The sequence below is a fragment of the Sciurus carolinensis genome, chromosome 2 (genome assembly GCF_902686445.1).
Source record: "Sciurus carolinensis chromosome 2, mSciCar1.2, whole genome shotgun sequence".
NCBI classification, from domain to species: domain Eukaryota; kingdom Metazoa; phylum Chordata; class Mammalia; order Rodentia; family Sciuridae; genus Sciurus; species Sciurus carolinensis.
The window spans coordinates 199416765-199434271 of record NC_062214.1 but is presented as its reverse complement, the minus strand read 5'-3'; the positions used below and the strand labels follow the sequence as shown (position 1 = coordinate 199434271).

General features: G+C 57.8%; 1 protein-coding gene across 9 annotated transcripts in view; it reads right to left on the bottom strand.

The window, feature by feature from the left end:
• Nucleotides 1-17507, bottom strand: part of Pacs2 (phosphofurin acidic cluster sorting protein 2) — a 62900-nt gene that overhangs the window by 13728 nt on the left and 31665 nt on the right. For 4 of the 9 annotated variants that reach the window (XM_047542092.1, XM_047542083.1, XM_047542089.1 and 1 more), the window contains exons 4-12: nt 17167-17292; nt 13492-13654; nt 12885-12958; nt 12530-12610; nt 11229-11288; nt 3796-3953; nt 1397-1487; nt 1030-1104; nt 456-601 (exon numbers count right to left, since the gene is read on the bottom strand). In XM_047542092.1, coding sequence (XP_047398048.1) covers nt 456-601; nt 1030-1104; nt 1397-1487; nt 3796-3953; nt 11229-11288; nt 12530-12610; nt 12885-12958; nt 13492-13654; nt 17167-17292 — 974 coding nt within the window. The remainder of the gene's footprint in view (nt 1-455; nt 602-1029; nt 1105-1396; nt 1488-3795; nt 3954-11228; nt 11289-12529; nt 12611-12884; nt 12959-13491; nt 13655-17166; nt 17293-17507) is intronic. The other 5 variants (XM_047542084.1, XM_047542086.1, XM_047542090.1 and 2 more) reach the window with 3 other exon arrangements.

Here is a 17507-nt window from a genome sequence, read left to right as displayed (position 1 = left end):
GAGACCAAGACGGCCGTGGGGAGTGGGCCATGGTGACCTGTGTTCACCATAATGACAGGCTACTGTGGCAACACCAGCCGCCCCCTCAACTGTTCCATGCCTGTGTGTGCCGCAGCCTGGGGGTCGGGGTGGGCCAGGACCCACCCTCCCTGGTGCTGCAGTCCTGCCTGCTGCTTGTCTCCAGCCCCACCCGCAGACCCCCGATGAGCTGTCACTGTAACCAGCCTCCTCGCGCCCAGCTGCCCGAGGCTTTGCAGCTTGTCCTGAGGCTTGGCGGGTAAGAGTAGGCAGCACGGCGTGGGCATGTGAGCCCCAGGTCACAAGACAGCCGGCTGTGCTCAGGAAGGGACCCAAGCTGGGACTCCTGGAAGGGACCCCAAGGGCAGCGGGCCTCTCCCATGATTCCCCTCAAGCCAACAGCCCCAAGGGGGAGCAGGCCAGGGGTGCACAGGCACCTGGTGGAGGGGATGACCAGCGACTCTGTTTTGGTGATCCTCCCGCTGGGCGGCAGCTTCTCAGTGAAGACGTCCAGGGCGGAGGTCTCAGCCTCGGGGCTGTCCTCAGGCTGCCCTGATGGCTCCCGTGGGGCTGGTGCATTCTGCTGGCAGAGAAGGAAGCTGCACACCCTACCTCAGCCCAGAACTACAAAAAACCCACCTGGGGTCCCTCTCAGCCCTGTAGGCCTGGCTTGGGGGAATGGTTAAAGCCACCTTTGACCCTGCACATCGCAGAACTGCAGGGAGACATCAGATCTGCCAGAGGCTCAGCACACCTGCAGCCCAGCATCATCCTAAGACCTTTCCAAGGGCAAACCCACTGCTCTGCTTCCGGGGAAACCCACTGCTTTTGGGCCACGAATGTCAAGGAAACTGAGCAGCAGCACCCACCAGGTATCCTGACCACCTGGCAGCCTGGCTACCCTCAAGGGTTGACCCATGTCCAGGCGGTGAGAGCACAGGAGCTTCGTGGGGAGCCTGCTGTAGGTGTGAGGCCTAGGTAGGCTAGATGAGCACGTCTACACCTACTTACAAGAGCCACTGTGTCAGAAACACTGTCACTTGGCTGTTTGCCTCCTAGGGACCGCGTCTTCTCCGGCACATCAGCCTGGGGGTAGAGACAGGAATCAGGCTGTGTTGTAGTAGGTGCTGAGGCAGCCTGGTTGTGACAGGAAGAGGCCCAGGGGACACCAGATGGGACTTTCCTGGACTGTGGGCTCAGGGTCATCCCAGGACAGTCTCTTGCCACTGGGAAGGGCCCTGGGCCCAGAACACACCACAATCAGAGACATGCTTGCCAAGTGCTTGTCCAGCATGCCCATGTGACTCACGAAGACAGGAAGAATGAGAACACCTGACTCACCCAAGGGCTCTGTTGCTACACAGTATGGCTCACTCACCGGGCTTGGAGGCTCCTTCTGGCTCCGGACACTGTGGATGCTCCCGATCTCCGTCTGTGAACTGGAGTGTGACAGACCTTCGAAGTACGGCCTGGCTCAGGAAAGGCATGGCTGTTATTCTCCAAGACCCTCCCCATACTGCAAGTAAGGCTCTCTGACCACACGTGACGTGGCAGATGGCAGTGAGCCCAGGGCCAACCCTCAGAAAACAGGCGTCCCTGAAACCCTGTCTGCTCATGGCTTTCAACCAGGACAGGGCTACCCAGCAATACAGAGGCTGAGGGCAGCTCCATTCTAAATACCCTGCTGGAGGATGCCTGAGTCGAGAACCTTGGAACTTACAGTCAGCTTGCAGGAAGCAGAACATTCTCTACAGCACAGTGAAGGCAACAGCAGCAAATCCAGGCAAATCCAGGTCAACCAGGCCAATCTAGGCCTGGCCAGATCAAAGAGGCCAATCTAGACCAACCAGGACATTACAGACCAACCAGGTCAATTGAGACCTACTCCTGACCAACCAGCTCATCGAGGCCTACTCCTCACCAAGCAGCCAGTCGAGGCCTACTCCTGACCAAGCAGCCGGTTGAGGCCTACTCCTGACCAAGCAGCCAGTTGAGGCCTACTCCTGACCAAGCAGCCAGTCGAGGCCTACTCCTGACCAAGCAGCCGGTTGAGGCCTACTCCTGATCAATGAGTCAATCGAGGCCTACTCCAGACCAAGCAGCCAGTCGAGTCCTACTCCTGACCAAGCAGCCGGTCGAGGCCTACTCCTGACCAAGCAGCCGGTTGAGGCCTACTCCTGACCAAGCAGCCGGTTGAGGCCTACTCCTGACCAAGCAGCCGGTTGAGGCCTACTCCTGACCAAGCAGCCGGTTGAGGCCTACTCCAGACCAAGCAGCCAGTCGAGGCCTACTCCTGACCAAGCAGGCCAGTCTAGGCCAACCAGGCCATTCTAGATTAGCTGGTTGAACGTGCCCATCCCCAGCATATAAAGTATGAGTGAAGAAAAAGAGGATATATACCCCAAAGATGTGAAAGACACTGCAAATTCGAACAGCGGCAGGGCTCCTGAGAGCCTGAGGTGCCTGCCTGAGAGCTAACACACAGAGACCGACTGTGTGGCTACCCAGGCTCGCAGTCGTGGAACGTCCACGCACCCTCTATTGGAGCCGTGGGCACTAGCTGGCCAGGGACTCTGCCACCAAGGCCAACGTCACTGAGCTCACAATGGGGAAGACCTCGTGTCATCCCAGGAGTACACAAAGCAGAGAACTCGCTCAAGCCGAGGGTAGGAGATGAGGCAGGAGGCCACCCACGCGAGGGGAGTCCACCCAAGACGTGGGGCGGCCACCAGGTGGTAAGGTAGTCTGTGGCTGCCAGGCAGCACACAGCTGTGCCCCCATCCCACAGGCTCTGGACTGGAACTCTGCCATGCCTCGCTGGCATGGAGGGAGTCCCCGACTCATGGTGGGAGCCAGTGGCCAGCATATCAGTCTGGGCACAGTGAGACTCCAGCACAAATGAGGCAACGCCCAGGATACTGCCCTCCAGAACAGGGGTCGTGCTCTTTAAAGCCACCACACTGGCCTCTCCTGCTGGCCACGGAAAACTGAAGTGCCACGTGTCGGCAGCATCAGGGTGAGATGGAGCTGCAGGAGCCAGGGTCAGCTGTGGACGGGCCTGATGACACAGGAAGCCTACCTTTCTTGGGTGTCCCTCTCTGTACCACCTAGGTTTAAAAGCTTAAGAGCAAAAGGCCCCAAACTCCCGCCTGCATCTGCCACCTTCAGCAGTCACACAGGCCCACACACTCCATCCTGTGGGCAGTGCCTCTTGCCCCAGGTCAGCCTCAGCCAGCCTTGCCACCCCAAGAGGTGCCGGCAGGGACCCCCGTGGGCTCCTCTGTCTTCCCCGCTGTGGAGGGGCACCATGAAAGCCCACCAGCACCCAGGAGGACCCCTCCATCCTCACAGCCTGCCCCACATTCCACCTGCCCCACACAGAACATTCCAGTCCACTCCACCCAAAGGTCTTGCCACCCTGAGAACTACACTGTCCGTGGAAAGACATCTGCTGTAGCTTCCTGCCAGCCTCAGCACCCTCTGCTTGATTTCCACAAGCACACCTCTTTCTGAGCCCATGGCGGGAAGTCACCTGGCTCAGGCCACCTGCAACTGCCTGGGACTGGCTGGCAAGCTGCCCCCTCCTGGCTGCCCCTGGTGGTCTGGCCTGTGGGAACCTTCCAAGCTTTCAGAGACAGGTGGCCCTGCCTACAGTGCCAGGTCTCTGTGGCACACAGGTCCGCCACTGAGAGCAGCGGCTGTGGGGACATCCTGAGGGTGGCTTGGAAGCCCCTCTGCAGGACTCGTCAAGATGGCCATCTGGCCCCGCAGGCTCACCTGAGCTTGGGCTTAGGGGTGCTGAGGACGCTATCATCCTCCTCCATGTCAGGGCCGCTGTCACTGGGGTTCTCCATGTCCAGCGTGTCGTACAGAAGGTCCAGGTCCTCCTCCACCTCAGGGACGTGTTCCGCAGGGTCCTGCTCTGAGTCCAGGACCTGTAGCAATGCCAAAAGTGCACAAGGGCCCCACAGAGGCCCACACGCCCCGCTAGCAGCAGCCCGAGGGTCATGAAAAGTGCTCTGCAGGACGGGCAGGAGGGCGCCTGGAGCCTCCAAGTGCGCTCCGCTGCTGGCACTTCCATTCTAGTTATTTTCCAGTTTCTTAGGAACTGGGACCGTCTCCCAAGACCTCAGGCCCTTGCACTGGGTGTGGTGCGAAGGCTCCTCGGCCCTCTCAGCCACTGGCCAGGAAGTGCTTCCCACACAGAAAGCAGAGCAGGCAGTGCGGGGCAAGGAGCGCTGGCCAATGCCTGCAGTGCTGCCGATGCCCCATCTGCCCAGGAAGGCACCGGCCCCGTCCGGCCCCGCGAGCAGAACCGGGTCAGGAGGACGTAGCCTGGGCACGGTGTGGGTAGGCCCATGTCCCTGTCCATGCTGGTCCCTTTCTGAATGGGAGCAGTTTCTGGGGCCAGCGCTGACAGTCGGCTGGCTATTTCTCCTGCACATAAAGCTGACAGCATGAGCCTGCAGGTCACCTTGGGGACATGTCCCTGCCTCCTTAGGGCTGACCAGGGGCAGGACTCGGAGTGTCCAGCGACTGCCCTTCACTGGTCCGTTCACGTGTGCCTGCTGTTGGGGGACAAGTGGTGCCTCACCTGACAATCAGCCAATCTGATGCCCACTGAGGACAGTCCTTATCAACCATCTCTATCTCTGCTCTGGCAAAACATTGATTCAGATCCTTTGCCCATCTTTTAACTGGATAGCTCGTGTTTTAGACCAATGACAACCACCACCTTAGGGCAGTCGACAGCTCCTGCAGTGGTGGCCTCCACCTCTGCTCCAGCAACCCAAGGTCTCCTGGTGCCTCTGGAGGACTGGAAGTGGACATCACCCCAGGTGTTCCTGGTGCACCTCTGACCCCAGCAGCACGGCCCTTCTCCATGTGGCCGGTAAGGGGCACCCTAGCTCTGCACCCACAGTCGCCTTGCCAGTACTTTAGAGCTGGCCCGTTCCTCGGTGACGGGGAGCCGGGAGTGGGCGCTGGGAGCATCTTCCTCAGAAGACAGACACCTGTCTTAGCAGGGCTACTTCTGAGTTGCATGGATCCTTCCTGTACTCTGAGCACACACCCTTTAGCAGTATCAGAGTTGCAAAGCAGCTCTTTCCTCTGGCTGCTGCTCTTGATGGTATTATTTGGAGTGCAAAAGTCCTGACTACTGTGATGTTTCAGCTGGTTTTCCTACTGACCCTGCTTCAGGCGTCAAGTCTAAGAGCCGCTGCCTGCCGAGTGTCCTGAGGTGCACCTGGTGAGGACAGGTCCACGCTGGTCCTCCCAGCGGCATGTGTTGAGAAGCCTGTGCTCTCACCTACAGGGTGGTCATGTGAGATCCGTCCTGAGTGCCAGACTCCATTTTGCTGACCTAGGTCTGTCCTGGTGTCAGTACCACGGTCCTGACCACTTCATCTTGGTGGTAAGTTTTGAAACCGGGAAGTGTGGATCTTGCGATTTCTTTCTTACTCAGGGTTGTTTTGCCTGGGAAGCCCTTGTATTTACATATTAATGTTAGAATCGACTAGTGGGTCTCTGTGCCAAGGCAGTTGGGGATTGGCGAGGGATAGTGTGGACCTGCAGATGCAGCCGCAGACGCTGCCACCTCAGCAGGGGCAGCGAGGCCCAAGACCCTCTTCAGCCCCTCCCCGTGCTTGCCTCGCCCAGCGGCTGAGTCCCACCCACTCGAACCTTGGGCTGTCTCTCTTACTGGGTCTTGAGAGTTCTTACACACTTAATAGAAATTTTTTTTTTTACAACCTTATTGTGCTGCTTTTAATTATGAAAGATGTAAAATGATGCATTATAAAACTTGGAAGTTACTTTATACAAATTCCGATCTTTAAATATTGTTTAACAGTGGGCCTGGGATCCAGGACACTGGCAGGAAGTCTGATTAGCTGCTATGATGGTCCCATAAACGAAGCAATGGAACCACCTGTGCATAAATCAGAAGAGCCACAAAGGGTCAGAACCAAAAATGTCTTCAAATATGCATATGGACAACATTCCAGTTCAGGTAATACACAGTAGACTTAGGAGAAAGGAAACAGGACAAAGGAGAATTTATGCTGATCTTGATCTGACCAAGAAAATTTTCTCCTGACACCCTATGTCCTAAAAACCATAACCATACAGAAAGAAAAAAATGGAAAGATAGGTTTGTAGTACTATGATTTTTAACTGCTAATAAATGAGAGCAGTGTGATTGATGTCTTGTGACAAAACTAAATATTCAAAAATAGTTTTGTTTTTTTTCTGAAGTCTGTAGCCATTTCCAATGCTAAGGACCAAAGGCAGCAGTGAGTACAGGCTTACATGCTGAGGGGCAAGCAACACTGTCCCCGGTGTCCCCAATACCATCTAGGCAAGGTGGGCTTTATAATGCCCAGAATCTTTTCACAAGAAAAGACCAGACTGATGGAACTACGGGCAGATTTAATTCAGTTCTAAACCACATTGTCCTCATTAGCGTCTTTTAATAGAAATTTTTATCAGACACATAATTTACAAATAGTTTGTGTCATTCTGTGGCTTGCTTTTTCATTCTCTTAGTATTTTTCAGAAGGCAAATTTCTACTTTTTTATTATGGCAAAAATACACAACATGGGTCTGGGGCTGTAGCTCAGTGGTGGAGCACTCACCTAGCACCTGTGAGGCCTGGGTGTGACCCCAGTACCACAAAAATCAGTAAAAACAAAAAAATAAAAATTGGTCAGACTCATAAAACGGTCTAGGGTGTGGAAAAACACACCACAACAACACCCACCACACCTTACCCACCCCAAGTGCACAGGCCAGTGGCTCTAAGCGCACTTACAGGGCGGTGCAGCCCTGGTCAATCAGTCACAGCAGGTGCCGGCCCCAGTCCGTCCACTCAGCACTGTGGCCCCGCCCTGTCACTGCTTCGCCCCTGCTGCCGGGATCTGACTGCTCCAGGTCCCTCCCGTGAGTGGGGTCACAGTGTCCATCCTCTGAGTCTTCTTCCCCTTTATGATACATGCATGCTTGGAGTCCTAACAGATCTTTGCCTAATCCACATTCATAGAGATGTTCCTTTATATTCTAGAACTTTGATAGGATTTAAATTTCTGGTGTCTAAGGTTTAAACCTTAAGTAATTATTTTTTTAGGTTTTAAATTTAGGTATATGATTTATCTCAGGCTGACTTTTGCAAATGACGAGATTATGTGTTGAGGTTCATTTTCTGTTGAAAAGATCAAGATCTTTTTTTCTCCAATGAACCTGGCACCTTTATTGAATACCAACTGACTGTGCAGGTGTGTCACTTGCATGTAACATCGATAACAGCCTCTGGGCTGAAGCTAGAGGCCCAGGGACACACTGCGCCCATCCTTCTTACACCTACGTGCTGATCACACATCCTGCAGCGCCTCAGCCTATGTCAGAGGCAGAAGCTCATTCCGGATTTGTGTTCCCTCAGATTCCTGCCGTGACCCAGTCCCCCAAGTAGCGGTGTGAGGAGGTGGGGCTGCCGGGAGATGATCAGGGATGTGGTGCAGTCTTATGGTTGGGGTTAGTGTCCCTGCAAATGGGGCTGGTGCTGCTTAGGAGGCTGAGGCAGAAGGATGGCAAGTTCAAGTCCAGGTTGGGCAACTCAGCAAGACCCTATCTCAGAATAAAATAATAGGGCCTGGGGATGTAGCTCAGGGGTAAAGCCCACCTGGGTTCAATTCCCACTACTGAAAAAGGAGGGGCTATGGGGAAGCCCTCTCCTCCCTCTGCCCCCCTGGACACAGTACAGTCCCTGGGGAACAGACCTTCCAAACTGAGCCTCTACGGGAGCCTAGGTCTCGGACTTCCCGCCCCCAGAACTGCAAGCAGCACATTCTGGTTGCAACCAGGATGGGAGCAGAGGAGCACAGCGGTGCCCTAACAGACCCCTGACAAGGGGGAGGGCAGAGGCTGGAAGCAGGCTGGGGTGTACCCGAGAGGAGCGCGAGGAGAGCTGTGGAGAGAGCCACCTCAGGGCTGGGCCTCAGTGGAAACGGGCCCAGCAAAGGCCAGGCGGAGGCAGCCTCAGGAGGGAATGTGTTACTGGAAACTGGAAGAAAGTGGCACTGAGCTTGGCAGAATCATGGCTGTGTCCTAGTGTCTGGTGGGAAGTAGAACTTCCGAGAGACAACAGGAGAGAGGACTTCAAGCTCTGCACCGAGGGTGCCACACGGCTTCTCTAGACTTACAGCAAGGTGCAGCGAGGGAGATGGATTCAAGATGGAATTCATCATCAAAAGGGAAGGACTTGGGCTGGGGAGATAGCTCAGCTGGTAGAGCGCTTGCCTCACAAGCACAAGGCCCTGAGTTCCATCCCCAGCACCTCAAAAAAAAAAAAAAAAAAAAAAAAAAAAAAAGGGAAGGACTTGGGCTGTGCTGGCTGGGGCTCAGGGGCAGAGCACTCGCCTGGCACGTGTGAGGCACTGGGTCTGATTCTCAGCACCACATAACGTGAATAAAACAAAGGTCCATCAACGACTAAAATTATATATATAATTTTTTTTTAAAGGAAGAACTTAAGGTCTGGGAAATTCTCGGTGGGGGCCGGGCTGTACAAGAATGAAGAAGTGTTTGCAAGAGAACATCAGGGGAGTGGCCAGTGAGCGTGAGGAGGCCAGTGTGCACAGGACAACGGAGAGTGGCCTGAAGGCACCTCAGAAGTCCTTGGTGCTGTCCTGCCCCGCACAGGCCCAGTCTCTGCTCTGCTCCCTGCACTAGGGGGCGCTGCTGCTCAGTTATGGCTCCGGCGAGACGGGGGTAGCAGCAGCCACCCCTCCAGGGGGCACGGTGGCAACCCTAGAGGCCCAGAGCCTCTGCCCAGTCTTCACAGGGTGCCCTGGGCCCAGGCAGAGGACTTCCATGGAGGCAGGGCTCTAGCAGAGAGCCCCCCACTAGGGTAAAGGCCAGTGGGAGTGGGGTGCCCAGCTGCCACAGAGCGGGGAGAGCTGCTCTGCAGCTGCAGCCTGCAGCGCCAGGATGTGGGGCTGCCTGGGTCTGGGTCCGTGCCAGCCCAGCCCAGCGCCTGAGTGTGGAGTATCAGGTCAAAGACGACCATCACAAGCCTGTAGAGTCTGAATTTGCCCTGCTGGGTTTTGACTTACTTGGGACAGCTCCCTCCCTCCTTCCTCTTCTTGGAAGGGTAATGTCCATCCTGTGCTGGTCCCACCACTGTACTCTGGAAGCACATCACACTGGTTTCACAAGCTCATAGCTGGAGAGGAGTCTATCTCAGAACAAAACCCGTGGAACCTAACCCACCTGTGATGCAGGTGATAGTCAAATTTTTGTCTTTAAATTCTTTTTCTAAAATATATATATATGGGCTGGGGAGATAGCTCAGTCGGTAGAGTGCTTGCCTTGTAAGCACAAGGCCCTGGGTTCAATCCCTAGCACACACAAAAAAATAAAATATATATGTGTACATATATATATATATATATATACACATATATTTATATATATATATATATATACATATACTTATATATATGTATATTTTTAGTTGTCAATAGACCTTTGTTTTACTTATTTATATGTGGTGCTGAGAATTGAACCCAGTGCCTCACGCATGCTAGGCAAGCGCTCTACCACTGAGCCACAACCCCAGTCTGGTCTTAAATTCTTGAGGCTGGAATGAGTTAAGATTTTGAGGCTACTAGGATGGAAAGAATGTATTTTGTATGTGAGAAGAACATGGATTTTGTGGGTTAGGGTCTAAATGTGACCCCTAAAATTCAGATGCCAAAGCCTGACCTCCAAGGTGATACGTTAAGGAGTGGGGCCTTTGTGAAGTGCTTAGTGACGTCATAAAGGAGGTCCGAGGAAGTGTGCTCCTCTCTCCTGCTCTGCCATTTGCGGACACATGGACAGCACCCTCTGTGGACAAATAGCACCGTCTATGGGGAACAGGCCCCTCCAGACACCTGATCTGCATGAGCCGTGACCTGGACGTCCAGTCTCAGGACTGGGAGGACACATTTTGGCTACATCCTAGTTACCCAGACTAAGGTGTTAGTTACAGCAGCAGGAGTGGTCTAGGCAGGCCCACAGCCGGCAGGAGGCTGCCTCCCCCAGGGCTGCTGAGGGCCATGAGCTGGCAATGTTGGGAGAGCTCACCCTGCCAGGAGCACCCAGACTCAGGCACGGAGCTGAGCAAGATGGTCTCGTCCTCACACCAGAGGGAGTACAGTGTCAGATAAAGAGATCACAAGGCTTGACCAACCCATATGAATGTTGTACTACCCTGGGAGATTATCCCTAAGAAAAGGACAGTGTCCTTTACCCAAGTACAGTATCTGGGATGTTGGCCAAATTTCCACAATTTGAGCTGAGTTCCAGAAGTCAGAACCAAATCTATGTGGGTATATCTGGGACTCGGTCCAGGGGTTGGGCAAGTACAAAACCCCAGGGTCAAGACCCAGCTGAGGACACACTTCTCCATCACAGGCACACGGTGAGGTCAGCAGAACCCCAAGCCAGGGGATTTGCCTTGCAAACTGGACTTGGGACTGTTCCTCTGCAAGAAGTGAGCTGAACACTTGGGGCCTGTCAGCCGTGCTTCCCTAGAGGCAGGCTGCCACGTGGGTCCCAGGAACGACGTTGGCCCCACGTGCCAAGCCGCACCCTCTCAGCACTTACGCCTGAGCAGAGCAGCCACTGAATGTGGGTGCTCTGGGAACGCAGTCTCAGGCGAGCCACGTGGTCAGCACCAGGGGCCTCCTCCACCCGGCCCAGCGCCTCACCATGTCCAGCAGCACCAGGAGCCTCTCTTTTGATCATGGAAGTTGTGCGAGCTCATTACAGAAAATCTGAAAACTAGAGAAACGCTAGAAAAATTAAATCTAAGAAGCCCTGCGAGCAGGCAGCAAGGGAGGCTGCCTGTGGCGTGGGGCGCTGGGAACTCGGGGCACTCTTGCTGGAGTTTTCCGTGGGCCTGAAACAGCTCCCCAAATCCAATCTACCTACAAAAGCTAACCAGCACTGGAACCTGGTGTCCCTCTTCCCTGCTGACCTTGACTTGGAGTTCTACAATCATGGAGCAGGTCATCCCTGGCCCTCCACGGGCACCTCGGGAGGCAGCACCACTGGTGCCCAGCCTGGTGGGCAGAGGGCAGTGCCCTGCAGAGGGCATGCACAGAGCCGTAGCTGCACAGAGCTGACCACCCCCAGCAGGCCACTCAGCAGGGAGGCCGGGTCCACTCACCTCCTCAGACACTCTGAACCTCCGCAGCAGCGCCACCACCTTCTGCTTGAAGTTCTGTTGCTGCAAGGCAGGCAGCAGAGTCAGGCGCCCTTGTGGGCCGCTCCTGGGGTGCCGTGAGGCTGACCTGGCCTCCTGCTGCAGCCAGGCCTGAGGAGGCCCAGGTGAAACACACTGCAGCACCGACAGATGCAGCGTGGCTCTCACACGAGCCCCCCCAACGTCCACCAGCCCAAGGCCACAGCGGAGGCCAGACGGAGCACGCCCAGAGGAGCCGACCATCCCAGACCCTGCCAAGGGGTGCCAGGGAGGGCACGTGTTGGCTTTGCAGTTCTTCCAGAAGCCTCCACAACCCATCCTGGCCTCCCGGCTCCCTCCAGAAGGAGGCTGCAGGGTGCAGCACTCAGCAGGCATGATGGACAAGGTGGCAAAGCCCACTCAGTGGACAGTCTGAGCCCCCTGCACCCTAGCTAACCTGAGTTGCAGTGCCTCAGCTCTAGTCACTGGCCACCAGCAAGGGTGTGCCCCCAGCCGCCTGCAAAGGGAGGGCTTGTCCCATCCACCTCCCTTCAGAGGCTGGCCCAGGGCCCTGGAGCTGAGGCTTGGACTGGTGCTAACCGTGGTCCAGGACAACAGTGCTTCCCTGTGGGGAAGCAGCTGGCACAAAAGAGGCACAGCCTCCCTCTCAAATGCTGCCACAAGTGGACAGGACCTGTCCCCCATCCACACTCGCAAGGACTTCCCTGGCAACCCATGCTGCTGCTCCTGCAGGGGACAGTCCAGCGCTGGGGTCTAAGGATCTCCAGTGCCCACCCCAAATTTTCCTCCTAGAGGAAGGCCTGCAGCACCCTGTCAGGCTTCTGTGCCCACCAGGGCGGGCAGGCCAGGCCCCAGGCACAGTGGACAGGCCACACAGCAGGTGTGCAGTAGTGCTAAGGCAGGTGGCAGCGCCCCAGGCCCCTGGCGCCCATGGCAGCGAGGGGCCAGTCCATCTAGCATCACTCCAGACCCTTGGGCCTCATGACATGTGAAGAGGAGCGAGAGACAGGCAGGCTGCAGAGGGCAGCGCCTGGCAAGGCTGGCACTCAGGGGTTGCCACAGGATGCCTCTGCCTGCTCATGCCCTCTTTGACTGACAATGGCCAGGGGCTAATTGCAGAGGACTACAGCCCAGGGCGAGGCCGCAGCATGGGGTCTGCGTCTCCAGGGCCAGATGGTGCTCCCCAGCTCACACGCCCACGGCACCCAGCCCACAGCCACCCCGCCCCGCCCTGCCCAGCGTGAGTAAAACCAGCTTCCACCAACCCTGGTCATGGACGTCGTTCTTACTATCGATCGCCGCTGCTTCTTGGGCTTTCCCACATCAAAGTCATCCTCGTCCAGGTCCTGTGGGCACATGCATGGCACCTGAGGCCACAAACCACCCAAAGGGTAGGGTCCAGCCCAGCGTGCAGCCACAGGAGTCCATCACCAAGGCCATCCTGCAGCCATTCTGGCCACAGTCTCTCCCAGGACCTTCAGAGCTGGCCCTGGGCATGTGGGAGCCCCAGGGATGGGAGAATCAAGGGTCTGCCCTGAATGTCCCCATCCCAGCCTGCGAATGCCTCTCTGCCAGTTACTGTCACCTGCTCCTGGTGGCCAGCGGGCCCCACCCTGTTACCTGCCCTTGTACAGCGTCGTCACTGGCTTCCTGCTCCGAGGAAAAGCTCTCATACTCCTCCTCGGAGTCGTTGTCTGTGGAGCAAGCAGAGAGTGCCTCGAGGTCCCACGCACGGCCCTGGCAGCAGACTGGCCCCTGTGCCAACGGGCCACGAGTCCGCAGCCCACGTGGGGCCTGCGCCCCCAGTCTGTGGGACTGGCAGGGGTCAGCAGGGCCACACAACCCTGCTTCGAGCCCCACGCTGCTCCTGGCGCTGCCTCCAGCACCTTCAGTGCCAGGGATTGGGAGGGACAAGGCCCAGTCCTGAGGGTGGCGGAGCTGGGGCTGCCAGCGTTTGCCCCCGCCATGCCCTGAAGGTGTGGAGAGGATACCACAGGCCAACTGGTCTCTGCAAGCCACCCAGGCAGGCCCCAGAGCACCAGGCACACGGGTGGACACTACAACACCTCCTGGGCACATGTGACGCGGACTTCGGGACCAAGGTGCCCCAGCCGGGGCCCAGGGCAGTGCATATGACCGCAGCAGTCTGGCTGAGGGGCAGCCCCACAACTCTGCCACCCACCTGCCAGGGCGGGGTGGCAGGGAGGCAGGGTTCCACCTCACTCACCCGCGGCCTTGGCCTTGGGCCCGGCCTGCATGGCGCTGTCCTCGTGGTCAATGGGCTGGCTGGACAGGGAGACGATCCAGATCTCGGCCACCTTGACGGAGGCCTCCTTGATGTTGCTACAGAGGCTCAGCACCTGGCCGCCCTCGGAGGGGTGCTGCATCACCTGCAGGGATGGTTCCAGAGGTACCATGAGGGAAGGGCCCTCCACCCTGGGCAGCCCACGTCTGGCAGTCGGAAGAGCCTGGCTGTAGGCAAGGGAGTCCGCAACAGAGAGGAGAGGAGGACAGGGCCGGGTGGATGTCCAGGTCCAGGGCCAGGAGCCACGAGGGGGAGCCGAGCCTAAGGCTTAGGTGCCAGACAGGAGACAGGACCACCTGTAGCCAGCTGGTCTCCAGCACGCCCACTGTGCCCATGAAGCCACCCAGGCCCCAGTCCCTGCAACAGCCAAGCAACATGCATCAGCAGAGCTGAGGGCCAGCCCTTACAGTGTCTGTCCAGGTCCCAAGTCAACAGGGGCCAAGGAAGAACAGCCACCAGCAAGCACAGGACCCACCAGGTCTGGCTTGTGAGACCATCAAGTTCCAGGGCCAACTGCCACAGGAGAGTCACAAACCAGAGGTGCCAGGGTGCACCCACCCCTCAGTTCCTGCCTGCCCCAGCACTGCCCAGCTGGCCTTCAGCACAGGACAGGCCTCGGAACTCTCAGCAACAGGCCCTTGCTCTTGTGAAGTCATCTTGGTGGCCATCTGATTGACTCCTGTCAGGGTTTTATACATCAGATTCCACTGCTCTTGCCTTGCACGTCCTAGGCAAGCGCTCTTTCACTGAACTACATCTCCAGCCCCACAGACCAGGTTTTTAAAAATTCTGGGTCCTGATTTGGGGGTGCTAACTCTAATCAGTAAAAAAATAACTCTAAAAAAAAAACTCTAAGAAAGCTCACATCCTGTCAGAAGCCAAGTCAGGTCAGCTGGCATCCCTGTGCCAAGACTCCCCTGCTCCTGGACTCTGTACGCCCATGTGCAAACAGGGACACAGGGGCCCACACACTCCACCTGAACACATGCAATGTGGAGGCCGCTTCCCTCGCCTGCCCCTGTAGGCACAGCTCCATGCGCCTGTCACCTTCCCGGAGTGACCTCAGACTTGGTGTGAACAACTGGCTCAGAAGCCAAAACATCCTCCAGAGGCAGGAACCTGCTCCATCCCAGTGACCCAGACTGAGGGCAGGACCACCGGCTACTGCGGTGAGCGGTGGCCCAGGTGTGGGTACGCTGGTCCTGCCCGCTTACACCACCTCTGCAGGACTCGGGTGGGTCAGGGCCTCTGCCCAGAAAACCCACTCTGGCCTCCTCGGTGGGGGAGGGGGAGAGCGAGGGTAACGGGCCTCCATGAAAGGCACGTTGGCTCTCTCCCTGTGGCCTGCGGCTCCTGAGCACACCCTGACCCTGGGCTGCAGGGCTGGTCCTGTGAGGAAGGTCAGGGGCCTGCTCCGCATCAGCTGCCGCGGATGCTGGAGAGTCCCAGGCTGGCGGGCCCACCTCTTCTCCGCCTGGCGCCCAGCCTTCCTCTGCACAGCTCCTTCTTGTCCCCAGGTCCAGAACTCCTGGCCTTCCCTACACACTCAGGGCTCTGCCAGAGGGCTCAGGGCTGGCTCCTCTTCCCAGCTGCAGCTGGGCTGGCTCTGCAACTGGGAATTCTGCTGGGGGATGCTGGCGGCCAGGGGCTGTCGCGGGCTGACCCTGGCTGCAGTGCGCACATGGCACGCGCTGCTTGGGCCATCCCCTGGACGTGGTGCAAGTCGGGGCCTTCACCGGCCACTCCACAGGCTCCTGTTTTCACTGTCAAAGACTCAGCCATGGAAGCTGCTCAGGGCCAGAGATATTCCAGGGAACCTCTGGACCGACGTACAATCCTGAACCACGCAGGAGGCATTCCTGTGGACCTCGATTCTGCCACTCCAGCTACCTGGGTGAGGCTGTGCAGGCTGAGGCCTGGGCCCACCTGGGACATGAGCCTCGAGGGGCAGATCTGGGGTCCTCCTTGCACCACCGTGGTGCTCACAGGGTGAGTGGAGGACATGCCTGAGCAAGTCTTGCGAGCTCCGTTGCCCCAGGGCCTGGGGCAGCATTCTCCTGTTTGGGCCCCTGGCCCTGACAGCCATCCCATATGCACATGAAGGTCCCCGAGACACCCATCTCAGGCCTTTCTGCCTCCCAAGTCCCCTGGACACAGCACATTGTGAGTCAGGGCCAGAGGGACAGCAGGTGGGGCTAAGTACTGCTAGAGGCCCCTGGGCTTCATGGGGAAACCAACCAGCCATCACCTCGTATGTCCATGCACTGGCCTGACCCCTCGTCCCACCCTCAGGGATGCTGTCCTCCAGGCAAGTGCTGCCCTTGGACAACAGTACCAACCTCAGTGACAGCGCCAGCCTGTCCCACGTGGCAGCACCTGCGACCACACCAGGCTGGCGCAGGCTCAGGGGAGCCTCAGCATGTCGCACCCCCTCGAGGCAGGGCAGAGCTGCCTCCGCCCACCAGTCCAGTGCTCACCCGTGGTCACAGTGAGGCACAGCCACTGCAGAGCAGCAAGGGTACCAGGCCCCATGGGAAGGCTGGGCTGGGCTGGGCTGCAGGATGCAGGGGGAGAGGACAGTGCAGTCCTGGAGGAGGGCTGCCAGGAGAACAGGGGCGGGCACCAAGGCAAGCTCGGCTTCAGGGACTGCAGGTGTGGGGACAGAGCCACAGGGGCAGCGGGCTGTGGGAAGCAGAGATGCAGAGGCCACTCTAGGGACTGGCCCTTTCTCCCAAGAATGGATAGGTCTTAAAGCTGCAGACACCATGGCCAGGGAGGCCTGTAGAATGATCATTCTAGCACAGCCTAGAGAGCTGGAGGGAGAGCCCAGGGTCTGTGAGCAGGGGCAAGTTCCAGGAGACAGGAGGGGGCCAGGCCTCTGTGCTCAGCACGTGGAGGCAGCTGGGGTCAGGAGACCCAGGTGTGCACTGGCTGGCAGGCACTGGACAGCACAGGAGTTCTGGCAGCCCTGCAGGGTGGGGGGTGCCACAGCTTGGCCTGCTGGTTCCCTGCTTGCCCCAGGTGGGCCCAAGACAGCTTCACATGACCCCAGGACCCTGAATGCAGCCCCAGGGCCCAAGGGACAGGGAGAGCCTAGCTGTCCCTCTTCATAGCCACTGCTGGGGCTCCCAGGGCCCATGAAAGCCTGAGCTCCTCAGCCCAGGGGGGCCTCTGTGCCACAAGCCCCTCCTGTCTGACAGTCCCTGTCCCATGGACCCTCGGAACCCCAGCATCCAGGACAACACAGGCTGCTGGGCACTCCACCTGCTTCAGCCAGTCCCACATTTGGGGCTGGCAAGGGCCACATGGGATGCCCAGGAAGAGCCTGCTGTGACGGGCTACAGGACCAGGTCCACCCAGGCCCTTTGCGCGGCCGGCAGGCATGGAAGAGGGGGACACAGAGGGCTGCGTGTGTGGCAGGAGCCAGGCTGAGCGGGCAGGGGGGGCACAGATGGGCTGAGCTCAGCACCATGGTGGACCCACCCCACTGGTCACTGGGGTGAACACCCAGACACACAGGAGCAATCTGCTATGTGTAAATGTTCTGCTGTCCCGAGGACCAGCCCAAGCAGTGCCACACAGGAACAGGGCACTCACCTCAGCCATGTTGACGGAACCTGCAGCCAGGGTTTTGTAGCCCAGGATGGTGCGGTTTTTATAGCGTTTTCTGCGCTGCAGCATGATCTGAAGCTTGTTGCCTTCTCTCTTCAGGAAATGTGGGTACTGTGGGCACAAGTGAGCCCCCTGAGGTGCCCAGTGCAGCCTGCCCCATGGGCCAAGAGGTCAGGTCCGCAAGGGGTAAGCACTGACACTGAGATGCTTCCAGGGTTGCCTGGGTCCCCAGCCCTTCATCTCCCACCACCCAAGAACAAGCACAGCAGTAAGGCCCAATCCTGGAGCAGAGCTGCCTGGTGGGAAGGATTTGCCAAGGTATCTGG